At 40.9% G+C, this 24386-nt stretch overlaps 1 protein-coding gene across 1 annotated transcript in view; it reads left to right on the forward strand.

The window, feature by feature from the left end:
* The first annotated feature begins 9214 nt into the window (after positions 1–9214).
* The window catches only part of Chsy3 (chondroitin sulfate synthase 3), a 231126-nt gene continuing 215954 nt past the window's right edge, over positions 9215–24386 (forward strand). The window contains exons 1-2 of the mRNA XM_059246531.1: positions 9215–10022; positions 12729–13012. Coding sequence (XP_059102514.1) covers positions 9215–10022; positions 12729–13012 — 1092 coding nt within the window. The remainder of the gene's footprint in view (positions 10023–12728; positions 13013–24386) is intronic.

A 24386-nucleotide genomic window follows, 5' to 3' on the forward strand; every position in this document is an offset into this window, starting at 1 on the left:
ATTCCCCTAATGAGATAATATACATATCCTCCTTTCAAGAAACTGCTTCTCCATGTAGACCTTGGCAGAGCTTCTGTTAGGTGGCACATGGAGACTGTGCACTCTTCTGAGTCTTCACCCAAAGAAGTATAACTTTTCTTTTTCCTTCCTTCTGTCTCCTCTTCTTTCTGATGCTCACCCAAGCCTGGGTCTGCTGTTCTGGATTCTGGCCTTTCACACTCTTGTCTCCTGAAGCTCATCTTCCTTCTGAGATGAAAACGCTTCTCCACAATGTGGCTACCTGCACATGATGTGGTTTTTTTCTCCTCTGTTCCCATGCCAGCAGCCACTGAGAATTACAGCTTTTCCTGCCCTGTTGTTTGACTCTCAAACTCTAATAAAATTGTCCTTGAGCTTCCTCCAAGTCTGTTCCTAAATCCCTTTATTAATGAGCCTAAGAATCAGTCAAAGAGAAGGAACCTCAGTTTTCTCCATGACAACACAGGGTTTCTCACTGAAGCCTAGGCTGGCCTCACACTTAGGTCTTCACAGCTGGAGTGTTGAGATTGTTGTAGTGGCATTTGCTCTGCCTATGACCTTGGGCTATAAGGCCTGATGCTTCCTGCCATTGTAGTGATCTCTTAAAAAGAGGGGGGGGGGGGGTCACATGCCCTTTCTCCCTGCTCCTCCCTGCAAGGTGGATTCGCTCAGATTAGAGGAACACTTACTTCAGCTGTCTACTCCATTCTGTATTCGTGAGTGTATTTCCTCAATTTATATCTTAATAAATCCCCATTACCCATTAAATAGACTCACCTGGATTGACCATAATAGATTGTGGGTATGAGCTACCAACACAAGTTTAGCCAGTTCTGAACTCTCTGGAGAACTTTTTTTGGTTCTCCCAGGAGAAGGAAAACACACATGAAGGAATTTCTTTAGACTAGTGTCCTTAAGTATTGTTTTAAAAAATGCTTTTTTACATTTGTAAAACATGATGAGGGGAGCCACATAGATGGCTCAGCAGTGAAGAGTGTGGCCTGCACTTGCAGATGAAAAAACTTGATCCCCAGCATCCGTGTTTAGTAACTCCAGTTCCAGGGGAAGCCAACGTCTCTGACCTCCATGGGCACATGCACATACCTATACACACACACACACACACACTTTAAAAATAAATGTTTAAAGATTGTCTAGGATTGCAAATATTACTTGAGAAATTAAAAATTAGAAAATCCAGTTAGTCATCTATTAATATAAAACACTCATTATGTGTTAATGTGAACAAATAAAATAATTTATGATATTAAAACATTTCCAAAACCAATAAAGATGATGATGATTTTAGAAAAAAATAGCTGACATCCTAGTGCTAACATAGTCATAAAACTTTTCAGGACTAGGAGACTTTTGGGCCATTGTTAGTTTGGTATGAAGTTAAATAAGAATCATTCTGTCTGCAGCCACTTTAAATCAATTATAAACCATGCCTGCCTCACTTGAGGTGTAGAATTTTGGGCAGAATATTCAATCTGCAAGCCTAAGGCATGACTCTTGACAAGCTATTTAAAGATGCGATACCCAAGCTTGCCTGCACCCTAGTGAAGTATTCTGAAATTTAATAATACTTGTGATCAACAAGGACAGTGTCTAATCCCCCTCTTAACACTTCTTTTGCAACAATAATGTGACAATGAATACAAATAATACCCACACACTCAATACATACACACACACACACACACACACACACACACACACAGACACAGACACACCACCTTGTTATGTATTCTATCAAATATATTCATATGTGCATATTTTAGAAAGCAGCACAATAATTTCAGAAACAGTTTCAAATTAATTTCTTAAAAACTTGGTCTTAAAGGCTTGCTCCCTAGAGACAGAATTATTGAGAAGACAAAAATGCAATATTAAAATTGATTTTACTTTTTCAAACGTGGCTACAAGAAAATCTTGATGACAAAATTGGGTGTTGTTGCTGCACAGCCTTGTCCCTGCAGAACAGGAAGACAGAAGTAACCAGCAGGGACTAAATACTCAGCAGAGGAAGGTGGCATGTATATTTTTAAAATACTAAGATTAATATCTGAATTGTAGCTTATTAATATCTTAGGAGCATAGTGAAGAGAGAAAATCAAAAGTAGAAATATTTTTAAGAATAAATTCAGATTTCTGATTAAGTCCTCTCTAAAATTGTTGCAGCTCACTATATAATGAAAAAGTTCTTTCTATTTAGAAAAACAATCCTCACATCAGAAATGGTGCCTCTTTGTGAGAATTCAGTCAGGCATTTTTCTTACAGCTCAGACAAAGGCAAAGAGGAAGACAGGGATATTTCTTTCATTTGGAATGTCTCTTGACCTCTTCCTAAATGACACTGTTATATGAGTTACCATTCTGTTGCCATGAAGAAAGCATCTTGATCAAAACAACTCCAGGAAGAAAGAGTTTATTCGAACTTATGGCTCCAAAGGGATAGAGTTCATCTTGGCAGGGGGTCATGGCAACAGGCAGAGAAAGCTTGGGTGAAGAAGCAGCATCTGGCTGATCCTGATCCCATTTTCATCCACAAACAGGAAGCGAAATAAGAAAACAGGAGGTGGGGCAAGGTCATGGTCCCAGTCTGTTTTCTGTTGCTTCGATAATCACCATGACCAAAAGCAACCTCGGGAGGAACTGTTTGCTTCCATGTCGGGATCACAGTCCATCATCCCATGAAGCCAGGGCAGAAACTCAAGCTTGCTGCCATGGCTCCCTAGGTTCACTTTTTTTATACAAGCCAGGCCCACCTGCCTAGAGGCGGCACTGCCCATATTGGACTGGAGTCTCCCACAGCAACCATTAGTCAAGAAAATGTTCCCCGGATATGCCCTCAGACCAATCTGTTGGAGTCATTTTTTCAGTTGAGGTTCTTTTACCCAGGTGTCCCCAGTTTGTGTCAAACTGACAAGAAAACCTAACCAGCAAAACCATAAATTCTCAAAAGTCCTCCCCCAGTAATGCATGGAAGACAGAAGGGTCCATAACCTGGTAAGGATCCCCCAACTGGGACCAAATTTTAAATACATGAACCTTTGGGGGGACATTTCTTAGTCAAGTCAACCCAAATGACATTCTTTCTTGCCACGTGGCCTTATCAGTGATCGTTTGGGCAGATTATGTTATCTCAGTCAGGTAAATCTATTGAAAAAATGTTTAACTTGCACTATTTGTAAAGAAATGAAACATTTTCTTTAAGCTGCATATTATGGAGAATTTCAAATTTCTCCGAAGGTACCCCCCCCCCCGCAATTCCAAGCCCCACCCCTAATGCCATCAAGCTTCACATGTGTCAGGATCCTGTGTCACCTCAGTGAGTATTGTTTGAAATCATCATACCATCTCACCTGAAAATAAAGATTGTTTTGAAAAATCATACCCTAATAGCATTACCATATGTAAAAACAGAATTAACAATTAATAATATCCTTCTAAAAGTCAAATGGCCAGTCACTGTAAAAAAAATTAACCACTGCATCCTCATTTGGTTACCCAAGTATAGATTATCATCAGGTCATGACCCACACAATTTGTAATCTGCTCTAAATAATTGCTTTTTTATATTTCACTACATAAACTTTGAACATTCCCTCCTGTGCTGATTTATGACAGAATAAAAGTATAAAAAAAGGGCTTTCTTATTATCCATGGCTATAACAACCCTCAATGTCCAAAGTCCTGATGGCGTAATTTATCTCAGAAGCAAACTGTGTTACCATTATGATTACTAACCACTAGATGACACAGTTGCTTCACACACATAAAATCAATTCAGTCTTGATCTGTTAAGGAAAAAAGGTACTAATATCTGAAATAGATTAATAGAATCCCAAATCAAAGGGCCTCAGAAGTATGTGTTAAACTGTTTATTTAAATATTTACCTGGAGCATAGCAATCAGAAGTAGGTACTCTTCCCCAAACTCACTTTTACCAGCTAGTGCTAACACTTTAGGACTACTTGTATACACAAGGGAACACCTCCGGAACAGGCACACCTTTGTCACACCTGGTCTCCAGTGGTTGATGATACACTCATACAACCCTACCCTTCCATCATGAAGAAAACCCGCACCCTGAATCCAGATGACAATATATCCCAATAACTTTTTTCTCTGAGGAGTTGTGAATGAATCCATATGTTACAACAGTTACCTCTGATCACCTCTGAAATCCTTAAAAGATGAAGGGAGGCCAGGGATTCAATTTTGTGATTTCCCTTGTAAAGGAATTATGATTTTCAGACATTTCTGTTCTTACTGCCTTTCTCAAAACTGGCCATCATGCTGCTTCAGGGAGATTTTACCTGGCGGTTTGCTAGTTCACATTCTGAGACATGCTTCTCAGATAAGAATAGCAAATGTACTGGGGACCTGCAGTCAGAGACTCCATACTCCCTGTCACATGTGTGTGTACTCTTTCCATTAGTGCTGAAAAGGCACTATTCTACCTTTTTTGCAATTATGTTTCATTTCCGACACATAATCTTTTACCCTTGGGTGATAGTTTCCATGTAAATATGCTGCTATTACCTCTTGTTCAGATAGCTTTCTTTTCCTTAAATTCTTCCTAGAAATATATTGCTTTTTTTAATTTAAAAAAAATCCCAGAAAAATATTTATTCTAAAATTCACGTATTTTCAAGGTTAAAATAAGTATGAAAAAATTGTTTCACTGGCTTTGGGAAATACCAAATAAGTAACTATAGGAATCTCAGTAAACATAATACTTACTCCAGATTAATAAAATTAATAAAATCACAGTGCTCAGTGGGTAAAGGTGCCTGCAGCCAAACAGCTTGGATTCACACCCCGACACCTACTGTACTGCTTCCTCCCACTTCTACATATGCACACGGCACAAGATCCACCACCCCCCATGAAAAAAGAAAATGTAATTTAAAATATTCAAAACATTAAAAAAAGTCTCACAGCTTCTCCTTAAAAATGAGAGGTGCAGACGCTGTGGGTGAAGAGCGAAAAGGTGTTTTACCTTTCTTATTTGCTAAAAGTATTTTTTTTTTTAACTTTGGCAGGCTTGTATTTGAGCTCATGGACTCACACATGCTAACTGTGGCCCCTAGCACTGGTATATACCTCCAGATGCTAGGAGTTTTAAATGCCTTCTACAACAAATCTCCCCTTCTCTAGATTTTTCTTCCCACAGGCATTAGGGTGAACTTATATAATTTTTTTTCTTCTTGTAAAACACAAATAACAACCATAAGATTACTCTACATAGCATCTTTATTGTGACTTAGAAGAAATCCAGAGATTTTGCAAATAGTTATAAGACACTAAATATACACTATCCACTGTTAGCCACTAGCTACATGTATCTATTAAACACTGAAACTGTGGTTCATATGAATTGTTATGTGCTATAATGGCCTTAAAAAAACAGTGTCACTAAAAGGAATATAAAACATCTCACTAATAATTTTACACTGATAGCATATTATAATGACATTTTGGATATGTTAATTTGAGAGCAGGAAAAATAATCAGACTAATTTATTTTTAAAGGTGGCTGTTAAACATTTTAATCACATATCTTACATTTGGAGTTCATATTAGTTCTTTTGTACATTTCTGGATATTTTTTTTTTCAGTAGGCCAACAGCTCCCTCCCATTTCCAACCTCCCCTAGCTTCTGGTGATCTTCAGTAGGCAGTGCCTGTCCCAGAGGCTTGGTGCCAGCCAATTCTCTCTGCTCAAAAGTTCTTCCGAAGCTGTGAGAAGAGGTTTTTAATTTTTTGAATATTTGAAATTATGTTTTACTTATTCACAGGGGTGGCATATTTTGTGCTGGGGAGTGAATTCAAGTCATTTGGCTGCAACTAATCTTATGGTTGGTTCCTTTATTTTTGCCTATGTTTGATAGAATTATAAAGAACTCTGGTTATACCACTTTTAAATTGTCACATTCCCATGCACATAACCACTATGGTTCTCTATTTTGAAGACATGGGTAGACGAGCCAGCATGTTTATTTATTTACATAGTTCTTATGTAGCACTGTAGATCTTCCTTAGTAGACTAAAGCTCCATGAAGCAGGAACCTTGTCTCTTTATGTCTGTTTCTTGATAACAGCATCAGGTTTGCAAGGGATGTTAAATACTAATAAAATTAATAAAAGAAGAAACATGAAAACAATGTTTGATAAGGTGTTTCAGTGGTAAAGGCTGCCAGGCCTGATGACCTGAGATTGATTTCCTGAGACTCATACAGTTGAAGGAACATACACACACACACACACACACACACACACACACACACACACTACACAAAAGTAAATATAAACAGGAGGTGATATGGAAAATTTTGAAGAGATCAGACAGGAGCAAGAACTAACATTTCCTGGGTCTACAGTGACCTACAGGTTGTACTAAACACATTCAGTGTGCTGGTAAACTCTCATAGAAATGTGATGTTCAGGTGAGACATCTAAAGGGCAAAGGATTTGAAGCAGGTTCCCTAAATCCCTCGGGTAGCACTGGATACTGCTTCAATAATACCTTCATTTTATTACAAAAAGCTCTTTGTGTCTTCCTGATTCCCAAACTGATGTCCTAAAGTACCAGAATACTCTTATAGGACTGTGTTTCTCCATCCTCCTACCTATCAGCACTGTGATACTTTGCACTGGGGTATTATGTTCAACCTAGGGTCCACTGTCAGCACACTAAACTCCGTCTTAGGAGGCAGCAATGATCTAGCTAAGTCTCCATGTCCAAAACTGTCCACTTTGACTGGTTGGTATGTAGTAGTGTCTTATACATGCTTGCTAAGCGAACTAATCAATGGAATTAACTTTCTTCTCAATCATTCTAAACAGGCCCTGAGTAGGTTATTTGTGCCTAATGAGAATTAATGGCTTTGTAGGTCAACCCATGGACAGCACCCACTAGAATGAAGAGCAGCTGAGAGCTGTAAGGGCGTGTTTGCTGATGTGTAAGCAGACTTGGTCCTCAATCACGGACCATACGTAACTGGAAACTCTTTGTAAATGTGCTGTCCACCACGGCAGCAGCTGACCACACGGGGACATTTAAATCAGAATTAATTCAAGTTATATACAACTGAAAATACATTTCCTCAGTCATACTAGCCACATTTCAAGTGCCACAAATTCTTACGTGGACAGCGGCTACCATGAGGGATAAAGAATATTCATTATGGCCAAAGTTCCACGAGATAACACCTGCATGAAAATTAAATTTTTTTTTTGTGAAGATATATTTTTAAGTCAGGATAGTCCTGTATGCTTGGCTAGGTTTGTTTCCTAGCTGAAATTCGACATTGAGAAAGAATCTGATCGTCTTCATTCCCATGAGTCCCAGGGCAAGCCTCAGATGTGGAAAGGAAAGGAGATTCATTGTCAAACAGAAGCAACCTTTAGTCATCTGGGCTCATGTACAGCCAGTGACTGGTGTGGAAAGAACCCTCCTGCAATGGCTCCAGTCAGGCTTACTGTTCCAGGGATGCTGCCAGCACGGTGCTCTACAGAGCCATTACGCCTAATGCCATTCAATATCATCCCCGTTGAGGCTGATCTATAAAGCAGAACACCGAAACTGGACAGAAGTCAAAGGTTTGGGATGTCAGACACACCAGACCGTCTACGGTTAGACACACGAATCTGTTCAGAGAACAATTTTGAAATGTCTCCTTTGAAAAATTACTTAGTTTCAGATAATTTCTTCTCAATATTGAAGTGATTTTGGCCAATACAATTTAACCATTTTGAGATCCCTCGCCGGAGAGATGAACCGTCTTCTGTCAGTGTCTCGGAATAGGCAAGAACAAAAATCACACCTTCTATTTTATTTTATGACTAAGTTCGTCGGGGATGATCTCCTTGGTTTGCGTCTTTGAGGTTTTCTGATTTGTTCGCATTTTGTAATCATTTGCCGGTCCTACTTAGTCTTCTTCCCAGACAGAAAATGATTCATGCTTCTTATTTCCACACAAGAGACTACCAGAAGAGCGGAGGAGGGGACAATCAGGCAGCCCCACATTTCCCAAGTCAACAGGTGGAGCACAGTCTTCACAAGTTCTTTGAGGATTGAACAGCCCCCTCCCGCGCCCCCCCCCCCGCCCCCAATTCACCTTCATCTCTCCAGGCCTTCGGAACGTGTATTTACAATCTCAGATTTTTTTTTCACGCGGCACCAAGTGTTGCTGATGCTCTGGCCGGGAGAGGGAGGGGGAAAGGTGCAGGTAGGGCAGCTAGGCTGGGACTGACCGTTGGTTTCCTGGCAGTTGAGTGGAGAGAGAGGGCGCGGCACAGTGGCAAACAGTAAGCGTAGCCACTGAGAACCCAAACCGCCAAAGTAGCTCTTCCGACCCTGAACTGGGCGCAGTGGGAGAGGGTCACGCCAGGACGTCACGGTGGGAGAGGGGAGCCCACCCACAGTAGTTCGCTCTTGCTGGGGGTTCGGGGATTCTAGCTCCGCGGGTCAAGCCAGCCGGGCAGAGGCACCGGGAGGAGCGCGACAGAGGCCGGGGAAGCTGGGTCAGGAGGGCGGGGCGGGGGTGGGACGGGACCCGGAGCTGGAGCCAAAGGAGGGGAGACCAGGGGACCGCCGCGCTGGAAGCCGGAGGTGGCCGCACAGGCGGCGTTTCTTTCCGGAGGGGAGGCTGGCCGAGCCAGGCGCTGGCTGGGGGGCGTCCAAGGGCGGGGGACGGGGAAATACCACGACCCGCGCGCTTCTCCACGCCTGGCAGCCGCGACGCGGGTGGCTCCTCCTTCGGGCCGGTCCCGAGCCCGGCAGCGGGTGGGAGGGAGGCGGGGAGCGAGGGCGGAGGCTCCGGGAGGAGGAGGGACCAGGCGCGCCTGTGACAGGGTGGCAGCCGAGAAGCGGACGCGTTGCCGCCGCCGCTCCTCCTCCTGCAGCTCCTCTCGCGGCCGCCGCGGCCACCTCCGCCGCTGCCGAAGTTTCACTCCCGACCCTCGGCGGGAGCCCCAGCGCGGCGCAGAGCGGCCGGTTCGCCTGGAGCTGCAGCGCACGGCTGGCAGCTCGGCGTGTGGCTCGCCAGCCCGCGTTGGCGCCCAGGCGGCGTTCCACGGCCCCGGCTGGGGTCGCGGAGACCCAGCGGAGGCGGCAGCCAGCCTAGGGGACCCGTGGCATCGCCCACACCGCCCAATCTGCGTCCGAGCCCGGTGCTGCCGCGATGGCCGTGCGCTCCCGCCGCCCGTGGGTGAGCGTGGCGCTGGGGCTGGTCCTGGGCTTCACCGCCGCGTCCTGGCTCATCGCCCCCCGGGTGGCCGAGCTGAGCGAGAGGAGGCGACACGGCTCCAGCCTCTGCTCCTACTACGGCCGCTTGGCCACCGGGCCCCGCGCGGGCGCGCAGCAGCCGCTCCCCCAGCCCCAGTCCCGGCCGCGGCTAGAGCAGTCGCCGCCCCCTGCCAGCCAGGAGCTCTTGGGGCCGCAGCGGCCGGAGGCGGCGCCCGGAGGTCCCAGTTTTCGGAGCAGCCCCTGGCAGCAACCAGCTCCGCTGCCGCAGAGGAGGCGAGGACACAAGCCCGAAGGTGCGACGGCGCTTCCCGTCGCTCCAGCAGCCAAAGGGGAACCGGAGGAAGAGGATGGGGGCGCGGCTGGCCCTCGGAAGGGTGGCCGGCCAGGGAGCAGCCACAACGGCAGCGGAGACGGGGGCGCCGCTGCCCCGAGCCCAGGACCCGGGGACTTCCTGTACGTGGGTGTGATGACCGCGCAGAAGTACCTGGGCAGCCGCGCGCTGGCCGCGCAGAGGACCTGGGCGCGCTTCATCCCCGGCCGCGTGGAGTTCTTTTCCAGTCAGCAGCCTCCCAGTGCCGCGCTCGGCCAGCCCCCTCCACCTTTGCCTGTCATCCAGCTGCCGGGGGTCGACGATTCCTACCCTCCCCAGAAGAAGTCCTTCATGATGATCAAGTACATGCACGACCACTACCTGGACAAGTATGAGTGGTTCATGCGCGCCGACGACGATGTCTACATCAAAGGTGACCTCCCAGTGTCAGCTGTCCCCCCTGCCCACCTCCTGATTCATTTCGCTTCTGTCAACCCCAGCCCCTCCACTGCTTCTCTGCCAGCACCTGCGGGGCTTCTGCAGCCCCCGACTCGCTATCCCCACCCTTAGCATCCTCCCACCATTCTTAGCCTGCTCCTCCTCTTCTGCAGCGTGGACTCGCCTCATACCTGCTCAGCTTTATTCACTTTCCTCGCTCTTGCAGTTGCTCCTTCCGTCTGGCTCGAAAGGTGAAGAAAAGGACCTTAGAGCTAACCCAAAAGCCATTCCCGCCCCTCCCCCAAGTAGGTGATAGTTTCCCAAATCTGTCCAGAGGGGCGTGTCCTGGCTCGAGGAAAAGAGATGCAGGATGCTGGCTTGAGCAGGACTGGAGATTTCACGTTGTTGCTTTACTCCATTTCTCCTTTGTTTCAGCCTGGTCTAGAGTGGTTTTAGAACCGCTGATGTTGAGGATAGCCATCTTTTACTGTCCCAGACCCGTGTTTGAACATTCTGTTGCCTTTAGAAACTTGCCCCACACTGAGAACCTTGGATACACCCACTAGCCCAGCATGCTAGCTGTTCCCCATTCTCTGCCACACTTTAATAAAACCCAGAGGCGATGAGTGGGGCTCCCCAAGGGTCAGGTGGAGAAGAGAGGTTGAAAGAGCTTTAGATTTATTTATGCAGACCCTGATCGCTGCAAGCTACATCATGCGCGCTAATGGTAGATCCTTTCCAGTTCATCTTGGTGGCTGCAATGCATGACAGAGTCTAAAAGAACTACCTAGAACCACATCATGCAGCCACAGCACGAGGAAACTTTGTCAGGGAAGGGGCAGGTGTGTGTGTGTGTGTGTGTGTGTGTGTGTGTGTGTGTCTTTTGTTTTTTATAGATTGTCAGAGGTTGTGGTCAGAGAATGTCTAAGTGCAATGGCTCAAAGTTCCTTAGAGTACAGAAGTAAATCTTTCTGGTTCAGAGAGTGGAAAAGGTGGGAAAAGACACCAAAGGAACAGGCTTACCCTGAAGAAGCAGTCTGTGCTCCCCATGCTTTCTAACTTCTTGTGCTGTGGAGGGCAGCCCTTCCTCAGTATGTGCTGGCTACTTGGAAAACTATGGCTTCATCATGATCAAGGTTAATATTCTTCACATAACGTACGGCCAAGCAAATCCAAAGGTCTTCTTTGGGACAAGGAGTTGACGTTAGCAGTTGATGTTCTGAGTTTTGAGTTGAGAGGAGCAGAATCACTGTGCTGGTGCCGTTTGAAATGAGAGATTTTGATATTAAGTGCAAGCAAGCCTATTGTGACTGCATTCCTCAAATACGGTATTTATGGTTGATTCAGAAAAAAAAATTTGCCACTTTCAAAAGTATTGACACTTAAGCTAATTTTGCTTTCTGTTCCTTGCATTGTGGTCCTTGGACTTTAGGATAATTATCTTCCGTTTCCCATCAAAAATCACAAAAGATTTCCTGGCAAGGGGGTCATGCTTTTCAGTGTACATTGATTGTACCTACTTCGGCCATTTGTTTTAATTCTTTGAAGCATTGTGCCTCATATTTTTGAAATGGCATATTCTGTTTCTATTAAAAATGAAAAGTGTTTTTTTTTTAAATAAAGAACTCAGTCACAGCTTTAAAAAAATCCGTTTTGAGAGCTAGAGGGTGAGAGATGGGATTGAGATAGGGGCCACACATGTCCTGTTAATCAAAAATGAGAGTACCAAGGCTGATTAAGAATGTGGAGGTTGACTACTTATTCTGATATATTGTTATATAGAATATCAAATGCTTTGAACTCTTACAGCTACAGAGTTTTATTTTAAATCCTTTATTTTGATCAACTTGCCACCCACAAGTCAATTTATGGTATTATTTTTATTGTATTGGTTATAACTTTTTCCCTCTAAAGTAATGCCTTCCCAAGTTCAGTTTCAACATGAAATTTCATTTAAATGTCCCCTTAAATAATGTAGGTTGTATGTGACTGAAGTTTAACTGATGAGAATCACCCAACCAAGTCAATTATTATAAAAAACATATAGTTGAATATTGGAGCTATAGCAGTAGCTAAGTTGGCAGAGTGCTTACCTTGGAGGCATTCGACCAGAGTTGCATCCCCAAAATCCACGTGAAAAGAAAAGGTTAGATGTGGCAGAATACTTTCTGGGGCTCTCTAGCCTGCCAGTATAGTCTACTTGGTGAGCTCCAGGCAAGTTAAAATGACATTGTCTCCAAAAACAAGGTCCCTGGAACCAGAGGAAGAACACCTAAGGCTGAACTCTGACCTCCTACCTGTAAGGACATAGACACAGATATGCACACAAAGAAGAATATTTATTGGCTATCAAATGATTACCCAAACAACACAAAACACCAGCATTTGATATTGTGTTTTATTTCTGGGAACTGTTGTCGCTTCAAATGGACTAACAAATCGTCTTTATTCCCTTTATCTTTATCTCACCTCTGCTGCAAATTTGATGATTGTTAGATTTGTTAAAATTGTATTAAGATTTAAGAAATAATCATAAGTTTGCATTTTAAAAAATTGTGGAAGGGAAAAGTGTTTCTTCTTCCCAGCGGTATAAGGTGTACGAGGAGGTTAGAAGCAATGGCGGAAGTCCTTCCACTCCATCGAACACGGTAATTGCCTGTGAAATGAGGAAAGGAGGTGACTCTTGGTTTTCTCTTTGTAGGTGATAAATTAGAAGAATTCCTTAGGTCTCTAAATAGCAGCAAGCCTCTCTACCTGGGACAGACTGGCCTGGGGAATACAGAAGAACTTGGAAAGCTGGGGCTGGAGCCTGGGGAGAACTTCTGCATGGGAGGACCTGGCATGATCTTCAGCCGAGAAGTTCTCAGGAGGATGGTGCCTCACATTGGCGAATGCCTCCGAGAAATGTACACCACTCACGAGGATGTGGAGGTGGGGCGCTGTGTTCGCCGCTTTGGTGGGACTCAATGCGTCTGGTCTTATGAGGTAAGCCCGGAGATGTGGCACATATGTGTGTATTACAGGTGTATGCCACTTCATGTCCTGGACCAGAGTCTTATCTCTTCTTGACTTCATTTACTTAAAAAAAATCACAGTAGCTATCTTTATGGATTTGGGAATGATTGTGGGATTTATCCTTCTTATTAGACCCAAAGCCTCTCTGAGGTTTTGTTGTTAGCATGAGTCTTAACTTTGGGCAGCCTTTTGGTTACGTCTCTGCTGGATAAAATTCCTCCTACCCCTCTGTATTTGCTTTTTCTGGTGTTTACATGCATGTGTGTTCATTTGATGTCTCTAACAAGAGGGCTGGTTTTAGTTCCTTCCCCTATAATTTTCATTATTTGGTACTGTCTCGACACTTGTGTTTCTTCTTTATTTACATGATCACAAACCTTTGCTTTCATATGACTAAAATTTGGTTTCCTTGGGAACCTTCAAGTGGGAATTGAACACTTACTGGGAGGTCAGTGATATGTCATTCATGATAGGTTCATTTCCAACACTTTAAACACTACTTGATAGTGTGTGAGCAATCTGGGGAAATGGCTGAGGATGTCACATAAGTGTGTTTTCACTGTTCTCTGGACTTCATTTATGTCTATTTTGGTGACAATTTATCAACAGTCAGAATTATTTGAATAATCAGAGAGATAGACTGTTATGACATTGTGACCATTAGCTTTGTGAACTTTTTTTCTTTAGAATTTGACTTTGAAATCAAATGAATTGTCCTTTAAAATAGATTTCCTGAAAGATAATCTTAGTAACAATTGATTTGACGTTTAAATAATACATTGCAGTTTTAATGCAGTTTTGTTTTCGGATATTTGGAGTTTAATCTTATTTTACCGACCCAGTGGATACTTTTTAAAACTGCATTTTAACTTCCTTGTTTATCTTAAAAACATTTAGAAATTTAGTGTGGAGGACATATTTTATGAAAATACGTTTCATGTGAAATGATTGTACAACAAGTTCCATGGTTCCTTTTATTATTATTTTTTTTCTTTCAGGAGTGTAATATCACATTAGTTTATTTAGATTTCTAAACAAAATATTTTGTGATACAATTCAAGGAGGTATTTTGAATAATTATTACACACAAGGAAACTTCCTGATAATTATGTATTTAGAATATGTGTTAGGCAAATTTAGATGATTATATAAGTAGTTCCTTCTAATGATGAAGTAGCACATTTTATTTTATAAATGTGAAACTGTCCTATAGCCTTTGCAAACCATTCCCGTAGTTCTGACACTTGCAAACCTGAAGAGGAAGGACTGTGAGCTTCAGGTTAGCCTGAGATGTGACATCGGACTGTCTTACAAACAAAACAAGTGACAGTATTTAGAAGAAGATTGAGGAAGCATTAGAGCTTTTATCACTAAAGGTAACTTCAGTGAACTCAGTAAAAAAGAATTCTCTCTGCTGTAAAATTATCTGTGAAAAGGCAATAGATGCTTGGTGTATAAAATACACTCAGTTCATCTCGTGGGAAGATATGCTACAGCCATTTGGGATGAATTAGTGAGAGCAAAAAGGGAAAACATGTATTTTTTAATAATTTATTGACTTAAGTTAAAGAGAAAGTTCTAACAAACTATCTTTTATTATTTTCCACATTTTCATTGATTCTGCTATGAACGTCCAGTCTCTACTCAATACTTTATCTGTTCATGTTCCATGACAGGAAAAGGTGCTTAAGTGATGTGTAAGCTCTCTTGTAGGCTGTACATTGGTGATATTTCTAGTAACGTTTGCAGTGTGTTTTAATTTGGAATGACACTTGTCCATCACTGACTTCAAAATCTGTATTAATGGATCATTTCACCATTTTGTTCTAGCTCTGGAAAAAAAAAAGTTTCCTGAATGAAATACTGGGCACCCCAAGGCCTTTATACAGTGTTTAGCCTGTGGCAGGTTATTATCACATACTGCCTATCATTGTTTCAGAGCGGTACACTGTACCTAATAGGATCAAATCAGGAGCTGTGTAATGTAACATGGATTCATAAACTTTCCTTACATGATGGTCATTAGTGATGTTGATTCATCTGTGTCAAAAGAGTCAAACTAAAAATTACAAGCTTTAGTTGCTGAGTCCATGCTTTAACGATTTTTTTGACAAAACATTGGAAAACTGTATTCTGTTTTATTTTAGAAATTATAAAAAAAAAATCCAATGATAGTCAACTGACCGTGAAACTCAAAATGCTTCTAAATTGCATTATAATGTAACCAAATTAAAGGAGAATGTGTGGAACATAGTATTTAAATAAGCATTGTTCAAGAGTCCTAAACAGGTTAGACTCTATCTACTTAAAGAAAAATGACTCAACTAATTCCTAGGTTCATTTCTAGATCTCTGTTCCGTTTTCTGTGTTTTTCTTAAAGTCTCAACAGGGAAGGAAGTTACCGCTGTCCCATTCCGCTGTCACTCCCACAGACACCTAGGGACTCTTCTCTTTCTCTCTCCCCTTTTATTACAGAAAAACAAAACAAAACAACTTTACTCTCAGAAAATGAAAACTTACATTTACATGAAACCTTCTATGTAAATGTAATAGCAATTATATGTAATAGCCCCAAACTGTAAACAACCCAAGTGGCCTTCAGTACGTCAATCTACTTAGTTTTCAGGAACTTCTTAAGGCAGCTGGAAATTTTTCTTGCTGTATCTTGGAACTCTGAGACACTAATGTGTAACTTCAGTACCTAGTAAGCAGATTCTGGTAGTCTGGGGGCATATGTTTGCCAGTGGGCCCCTTCTTCACTCCTCCATATCTACTCTCCAAGCCCCTTGTCTTTCATGGCACAGAAAGCACCAGATGCCACTGGAAAGTGTAGATGGATACTTTCCAGCTTGGGACTGGGACATCCATTTTTCAAGTTGTTGATATTCAAGGACTTCCAGGTGGCTGTTGTCCTCATGCTTGCCTCTGGTTCTGTGTATGGATTGAAGCCTATTAGTAGGTGATTCTGTTGTACTCACTGTGTGCTATGGGCAACTCCTGCTGGCTAAGATCCCTTGTCTGGTGGAGCCTTGATTGGGCTGTTGTTGATCTCTGTTGCTTTAGGAGGCTGCATATGGCTCTCAACATTGCCTTGCCAATGGAGGTTTTCAAGTTTTGTGTTTTCAATTCTGTTTTGTGATTCCTACAGCAAAGGCAGGCAGTTTTCAGTTCCCTTCATGTCTCATTGGACACTAGGATTTTTATTTTCTATGTCTGGCCCAAGCTGACCAAAATAATACCATGTTTTTTTTTTTTTAAGCCAGACAACCCTTGGCTACAAATTTTATGAGATTATTTTCCATAAAATGAATGACTTTTGGCAGTAAGAATAAAATTTATATTTTAAATACTTTGTTGGAGGATTATACGTAGTAGTTATTAACCCCAAGTCAACAATAATGCATGGATGTCACATTAAGGAAAGAAAAGCACTTCCCTTGGAGTTGATTAAACAAGAGCAAGTCCAGAGCTGAATTGTCCACTTCATTCTCCTTGTGTTTGTCTGTTGTAGGAGTCTGAATCTGTGCTCTGTTTGTATCTGTGTTTGTTTGGGTATGTATCTATCCCTAACAAGGGGTTTTGCTCTGTTTTTATTGAGCATCATAGAAAGCATCACATGAGGAAGGGATGGGATACTTTACAGAAAGCTTTAATAGAGTTTTTACAAGGGATTAAGTCTCTGGTTTCAACTGATCCCAAGTGACCCTAATAAAAAGCAACCTTGTTTACCAACCAATATCCATAAATGGTTGCTTTCTGACTTTATGATAGATTTTAGGGAGTTTTTTTCAGCTTCTGTATCTGCTGCTTTCAGCAAATGATACACATAAATGCATTATCTGGGTTGGGATCATGGAAGAGTACATAATTTAAGATTACAGCTATACATAATTTTAGATTGTAATAGTTGTTTACATGGGAACCCCAAGGCAAGTAAGATAGGTTCTTACACTAGTCTCTTAAAAGCAAGTTAAACAAACAGTTTGAGTTCATTGTAGGCTAGCAGCCTTAAGTAACTTTAAGGTGTATTATTGACTCTGACTCTGAGGTCCAGAAAATGTTCCAGTCTCTTAAAATGTTAGTGATGCCTTCATAATATTGCACTGCTACACTTTGTAAAAGAATCAATATTTATTTTCAGAAATTTCCATTAAAATTGTGTATCATATATACTTCTATTTTTATTGTAAATTAGCTTATTTATATATTTATATTTAGTTATTAGCAGTCTTGAATATTTTTATTTGAGTACTATCAATCATATTTAAGCATTAAAATAGTTTTAACTTCAGCAATTATTCTCACCCTGTGAGTTCTGCATTTGATCACCAAAGATCAATAGAAGAGAGTTAGTTTTTCTCATTTTGAGTTTTGCAGTAAAATAAATTCAACAGAAAGATATATAATTTAACTAAATGATGTTTCAAAAGTCGGTTATATGTTGGTAAAAATAAATTCTGTGGCTTTAAAGAACCATTTCCCATGACTAAACAAAATTGTATTTGATTCTTCATAGTTAATGTTATGCCAGAAGTCTGATGTTCACTTTTGGCTCATTAATGGCTATAAAAATCATAGTGAATTATATTATTTTATGTGAAGGATATATTTTGTGAGTTGTTCCTGGGCTTTTAAGTGAAACCAGAGAGCTGAGACATTAGACTGTGTATAAAGTCTTCATAGCATCTTTTAGGTTCAAAATATCTCTGTTCTTCCCATCCGGCTGCCCCTCATACTTCTTAGCTTCTTCCTGATCTTTGTGAATTATTATGTCTCCCCCCATCTCCTGATTTTCTTTGCCTTCATCTTTGTCATCTCTCTCTCTCTCTCTCTCTCTCTCTCTCTCTCTCTCTCTCTCTCTCTCTCTCTCTCTCTTATATGCATGAGTGTGTATAGGTGTGTACACATGTGTATGCTAGCCCCCTCATTTGAATGTCCTTATGTAGAGGCCAGTGGTTGATATTGGTTGTCTTCCTCAGATGTTTGCCACTATATCTGTATCTGTATTTCTATCCGTATCTCTATCTATTGGTCTGTCTGTCTATCTATCTATCTATCTATCTATCTATCTATCTATCTATCTATCTATCTATCTTTGAGGCAGAATCTTGCACTGAACCAGAAGTTCAGCATCTAGGCCACTCTGTCCCCCAGTTTGGAACCCTGGGGTGCTACCTGCCTTGTGTGGTTTTCATTCTGTGTCTGGGTGTCTGGGGACCTGAACTCAGTTCCTCTTGGTTGCACAGCAAACACTTTACTAATGGAGCCATCTCCCCAGCCTTGACAGGTGGCTCCTTGTTTAATGATGGTTAAACTCTGTTATCTGCATGTTTGATGTCCCTGGAAGTAATTCATAGGTGTGGTAAAATCTAAGATAAGGATTTTCACATAAAATCCAGTCTTTCAGAAGTGTTTTGGGTTTGACTCCATCACTATTCGTTTCTTTCCTAGAAGCAGCAAGCTTTTCTCACCCACTCTTTCCTCCCCCACCCCACTTGACAGATGAAATCATCCCTAACTGATTTCACTTGTTGCTGCCACACTGTTTTCTTCATTGTACAAAATAAAATCACCTCCCGAAGTGATGGGAAAACACAGTGCTGCTTTCCGTGCTTTGTAAGCTCTGTTTGTTTCCACGGCTAACTGGTCCCTTATCACCTGACTTGGGATAGTTTATGCATTCTAAATAGATGCTTTCCAGCCGCTGAAGAAGCTACTAAGTTTGAAAGATGCCTCCAGACACCTGGGAATAAAATGCATGATAGCATGACATTCCCGTCGGTCTTAAATGTGTTTCTTACTTAATAAGTCACAAATATTCTAATTTCTTGAAAAATAATCAAGTCCGTTTCTGGTTCCACTTTCATTGTGTTGTTGTCTAAAACAATATGTTCTTTGAGAAACATTAGTTCAGCTGTTTTTCTACTTAGCAAGTATTAAAAATACAAAGAAATGCATCAGATACCAGAGCAGTTTATTTGCGTTATACCATGTTTTGAGACATTTTGTTCAGGAAATTGAACTGATAGAAGAATGAAAAAGTACCAAGATGTGTGAGTCATTATTAAATGATGTCAAATAGTAAAACCAGTCAAGGAAGGTGGGAACTGAGGAGCTCCAGGGCCTCACAGGCCCATTGTTGTCCCACTTTGATCTCCCAAGAAACAATACGTCAATCCAGGCCATTGTCAGCCATCATGTGCATTTAATATTTTTCTGTCCTGGAAATGTATTGGACATTAACAGTTCAGTAAGTGTGTTACAAGTTTATGAATTAACTGAATAAAAAGATTTATTTTTTTAAAACCCAACAGACACTGTTTTGGCCTCAACAGACAATGAAATTGATTTCTTAGTTGTTTGGAGATTCTCAAATCTTTATTTACTGTTTATAATTTTGACAGTTGTGTTCTTCATTCTTTGTATTCAATAGTATCTGAAGCTTTTTTACTATCCTTTTTGTTTTCATTAGTTTTTATTGGAAAGCTATTTATTTGTAAAACTCCTATATCACTAAGAGATGGTTTAACTATACATATATAAGAAAAATAGCTGTTAAAATTCAAAGTAATCAGAGAAAAGGAAACTGCAGAAAATACACAATTGGCTATTATTTTCTGAACATTAAATAACATTTCTGAACAAAAAGTATCAAGTGAGGGAAAGGAGTGTGGAGAGTTAGCAGACCACGTCCTTAACACGTCAGCTATAAGAAGGTAACATGGATGTTACATATAACTTCCCTCAACAGTAGTCAGGGCTGAAAGGCAGAAGGGTGATTCTGCAGATGGAATTCCCTGTAGAAAAAACACACCTGTCATCAATTGCATCAGTGTTTGGTGTAGGGCTTGATTTTATTTTAAAACATAAAGTGTACTTCAGAGACTTCTCCATGACTACCACAACTGTCTCAAATATTTTTTTTATTAGCCTGGCAAACAGATAGTTTGAGAAATGTATTTTTTTTTGTTGTTGTTGTTAAAAAGACCGGAGTACAGGTGTTGTGCTTTTGGTTGAGGGACTGTGTGTGGTGACTTAGAGAAACAAGGGAAGGTGGGGTACCCCTGCAAACGGAGCAGTGGGCAGCTTAAGACAGGACAGCTATCCCACCTGAGGAGCTCAGCGGAGTGGGATTCCAAACAACTGGGCCTAGAATTAAAAGCGCCATTACATAACCAAGAGCTGATTATTAGGAATGTCTCTTTGCATTAATAGTCATTTAATTTTGAGGTAAAACACAAATCAAAATATAAGAAGATAAACACTTAAATAAAAGCTGTATTTAATGAGGTAAGAACATAATACCAAGATGAATTCTTAATGAAATGAGGATATTTAATCTACATGATAAGCAGATCTCCTGAAAATACATTTGTTAAAGCACATTTAAATGTTCTGCTCATATAGCCAGCTTTTTTCACTTGCTCCATATTCCCATGGAGCCTCCTCTACAGGCAGTGTGCCGTGAATCCACCTTTCTCATCTTATGGCATGGACCAGGAGAAGGACTCAGGCTTCTAACTCACCTCTTGCCTTTGGGTCTGACATAGAGTTGGACTCCCATCTCAGATATGTTTCTCAATATTACTTTCATTTTGCACCATGAGAGCTCCAGATGACTCCAACTGGGGTAATCTGTCTCATAATAAAGATAGTATCATTATTACTCAATTTTATTAGCTGTGGCATCTCTTAGCTCACAGAAGATATAAACAGACACATTTAGTAACCCTGTTCCCTATTAATATCCTTTATTGCCATTGGACACTGCTAATGGCAAATTACTTCTAGAGCTGAACTATATCCCCCTCCAGACCCTAGTTTGCCATCCATGGGCTGTGTGGCTGTGGACAAGTTATTGTGTCTCCTGGTTCTTTCACTTTCATTTCATCACTGTCCATCACACTGAATGGTATTGCGATAATACTTCCTTCAGAGCACTTCTTGGAAGGCTAAATGGCTTAATGTGTAGTGGCTTCAGAGCAGTGGCTAGAACTATTAAGCATTCTACAATGGTTATCTGTTTTGGAAGAAGCAAAATGCCATAAAATAGTGCCGTGTTTACAGATTCATTGTGCAGAATAAAAAAGGTCAATAAATTGAAAGTCTTTAGAATTCTGCTCGGCACCCAATAAGCCATGCATGTGTTCATGTTAGCTATTTCTAATATCCAAATGGTAGTGTTCATATGCTTTATCCCCCATAGGAAGAGGGTAATGTCAATTGGAAAGAGTTTACTTGCAGTGTCTTTCAAAGGTCTGCTTTGCTATATTAGGGAAAGTCTAGATTCAGCGTTTATTTATTTATTTACTATTTATTTATTTTAGGATTTATTTCTGCGTGAGTGTATAAACATGAGTGTAGATGTCTCCAGAGGCCAGAAGAGGGCATCAGATCCCCTGGAGATGGATATATGTGGCATATATAACCCATCTGATGTTGGGGAGATAGGAACCAGACTTGGGTCTTTTGTAAGAGCAGTATTTTCTCCTAACTGATGAGCCATCTCTCCAGCCCAATTTAGTGGTTCTTTATTTTGAGTACACAATGGTATCCTCTGAGGGACTTTGAAAAGAACTATGATATTGGAACCAACTACTGGTCTAACGTATCAGAATTTCTTACAGGTGATGCCTGCACTGTGGATATTGTTTGACATTTCCTAGGTGACTAAGGTGGTCATAGTGTCTTTTCTAAGTGACTAAGGTAGATGTAGTGTTAACATCACAGTACCCATTAAAATATTTGCATGCATGTTCATGTTGGTTCTAGAGATGGAACCCATGTCCTTGCATTTGCACAAGTATTTTATCCACTGATATACCTCCCCATTTCCCTAGTATATGGATTTTAAGTTAACTTTCCTCTTTAAAAATCCAGTCAATTTTGAGTTATTGTCTATTTTCTTTTCTTTCTTGGAAACATAGAAACTAACAAAACTTCTATATCATTGTCATTTGTCTGTTTAAAACAGTTAGTCCCCAGATTTTAAGGTAATAATATAAAACTATCACTTATAGCTACATGCCTTCTCATCTAAAGCCTATGCTCAAATATTGCTTTCTGAAAAGACATCAAAGAGTATGTTTAGACATTCTTTAAACTACCTTTACATATTCAATGCTTAAGGAATTATAGCCCTTCCTAATAACTGTATCTGAGTTATTTATAATAAGGGTTCTAACATACTTGTATACTGATTCCCATGACTTTGCTTTCATAATATTGACTTATTGCATTGGGCTGGTGCTGTAAAGCCAAAAGGTATTAGAGTTATTTGTGTGATAAGTTGCAGAAATGGTAATTTTATAGATTTAAAAATCTTTAAATGTATGTTTGATGTCATCTGCTTATCATCACCAAACATTTCTTTGCCCATCACTGTACTGACTTCTCTGCCAGTGGAAATTATACGATTTGTAAGAGAAAGAAATATCCCTGGGAATTGAATAATGCAGTACTTCCCTCAAACCTGTAGAAATGTACAGGGCAGTTGGCAGATGAGGAAGAGCATAGAAAGCTGAATAACAGCGAATAGTGGGTTTGGGTTAAGCATATCTTGAGGTAAGATAAGTGAGGATTAAAAGCTATAGCAGACGCCAGTTATAAAGTACTTATACATCATACTCAATGGTCCAGATATAACTGTAGATGAGTGTGTGAGTCTTAGATTTTCATGGAGTAGTGTGGACTTAGAAGAGAGCATCAGATTGTTAAAAATGTTTCTGAGTTTGTTTTTTTTTTTAAGTGAACAACATGTATAGAAGATCAGTCCTGTGGGTAATTGAAAACTTTGATGAGTTCTGAGTGGAGAGTATCACACAGAGGTTTTTGTTAATGGCTCTAGTGTGGGGGGATGCTTTAGAGGCCCTTGTGCTTAGGGATAGTGCCTTATGAGACTTAGTTGTAGCCGTTGACCATGTGAGATGAATCTTAATAAAAGAGCCAAAGAGGAAATGAGACCAATGATCTTAAGAGATAGTGAAGACAGAGAATTGGGAGAACTAGTGACAATCCAGGGGTGCCATAGTAGACTGGGGGAAGGGTAAGATGACTCCTGGGCCTTAGGCTTGAAGATGACAATATTCCCAGAGGTAGAGTGCATGAGATGAGAAAGTATGGGTGATTAATGAGTTTCAGGAATTGGCAGAACACAGGAGAATGTCTACTTAGGGCACATCAAGTTCTATTCACTATTCATTTATTCAGCCAACAGTCATGAGCATCTAATACCCAGGCATTCTTCCAGTTGTTGGTGTTTCAGCAAACATATAACCAAGTTCTGGCCGTATTTTCTGGAATAGGAAAGAAGGTAAATGCCCATGAAAAGGTTCAGGAAGGCATAGCAGGGGGCACACAGCTCTATACACAGAGTCAAGGTGGGCTTTACTGAGAAGACACTGTGTGAGTAACGCAGGTAACGAGGGACAACACTTTCAGCAAAGGAGCAAGCCGAGAGCAAGCCGAGAACCAGCAAGAAGGCAAGGGAAGCTCAAGGGGAGTGACAGACTGGAGAGTTAAAAAATGCAAGATCAGAATGGAGAAATGAGGGAGCAGACATCATGTATGGCTTTGAAAGTCTTTGGGAGGACTTCAGAGAAAATTGAGTCTGACGTACCTTGGACAACTTTGCTGTCTAGCAAGGCAGTGCTGCCAACCCACAGGGAGCATTGTCTTCTATTGAATACATGCATTTGTCTTAATCAAACTTCACTTCTAGGTAAAGCAAGTATTGTGTAAATAATCATTTTACAGCTGACTATGAGGACAAGTGCCTGTGGGTCCCTCAGTCAACTCAAGGATCTAACAGTACTTGATATGGGAAGTCTGAGAGATTGTATTGCAGAAGAAAAAAATTACTGTGTCCATAGTGTGACTGTCCAATTTTTAATTAAAATTTTACTTTGAAAAATCAGTTGTTTTAAACTTATTTAAATAAAATTTAATTAAAGGTAATATTATAAAATTGTCAGAAACTTATGACATACAAATATATATATATATATATATATATATACATATATATATGTATACACACACACACACATATTGTGGAAAATCTTTCTATTTCTGTTCTCCATCTGACTCTAGAGTTTTTCTCCCAATAACACATTTTATTCATTTTTTTTAACAACTAGGACTCCATTCTCTATTTGCAGTTTCTCTTGAATGTCAGAAAGCTTTGGTTTAGTTTCTCTCCATGGTTATTATTTTATTTTTTTTCATGAGAAGTAGAACATGTAATATACACATTGTTATTAACATTAACTTTTTTTCAGTTATGATCATTGCTGGGAGCTGTATTTTGACAGCAAGCAGCCCTCCAAGAGGCTCGTGTATTGTG

This window comes from Peromyscus eremicus, chromosome 19 (genome assembly GCF_949786415.1).
Source record: "Peromyscus eremicus chromosome 19, PerEre_H2_v1, whole genome shotgun sequence".
NCBI classification, from domain to species: Eukaryota; Metazoa; Chordata; class Mammalia; order Rodentia; family Cricetidae; genus Peromyscus; species Peromyscus eremicus.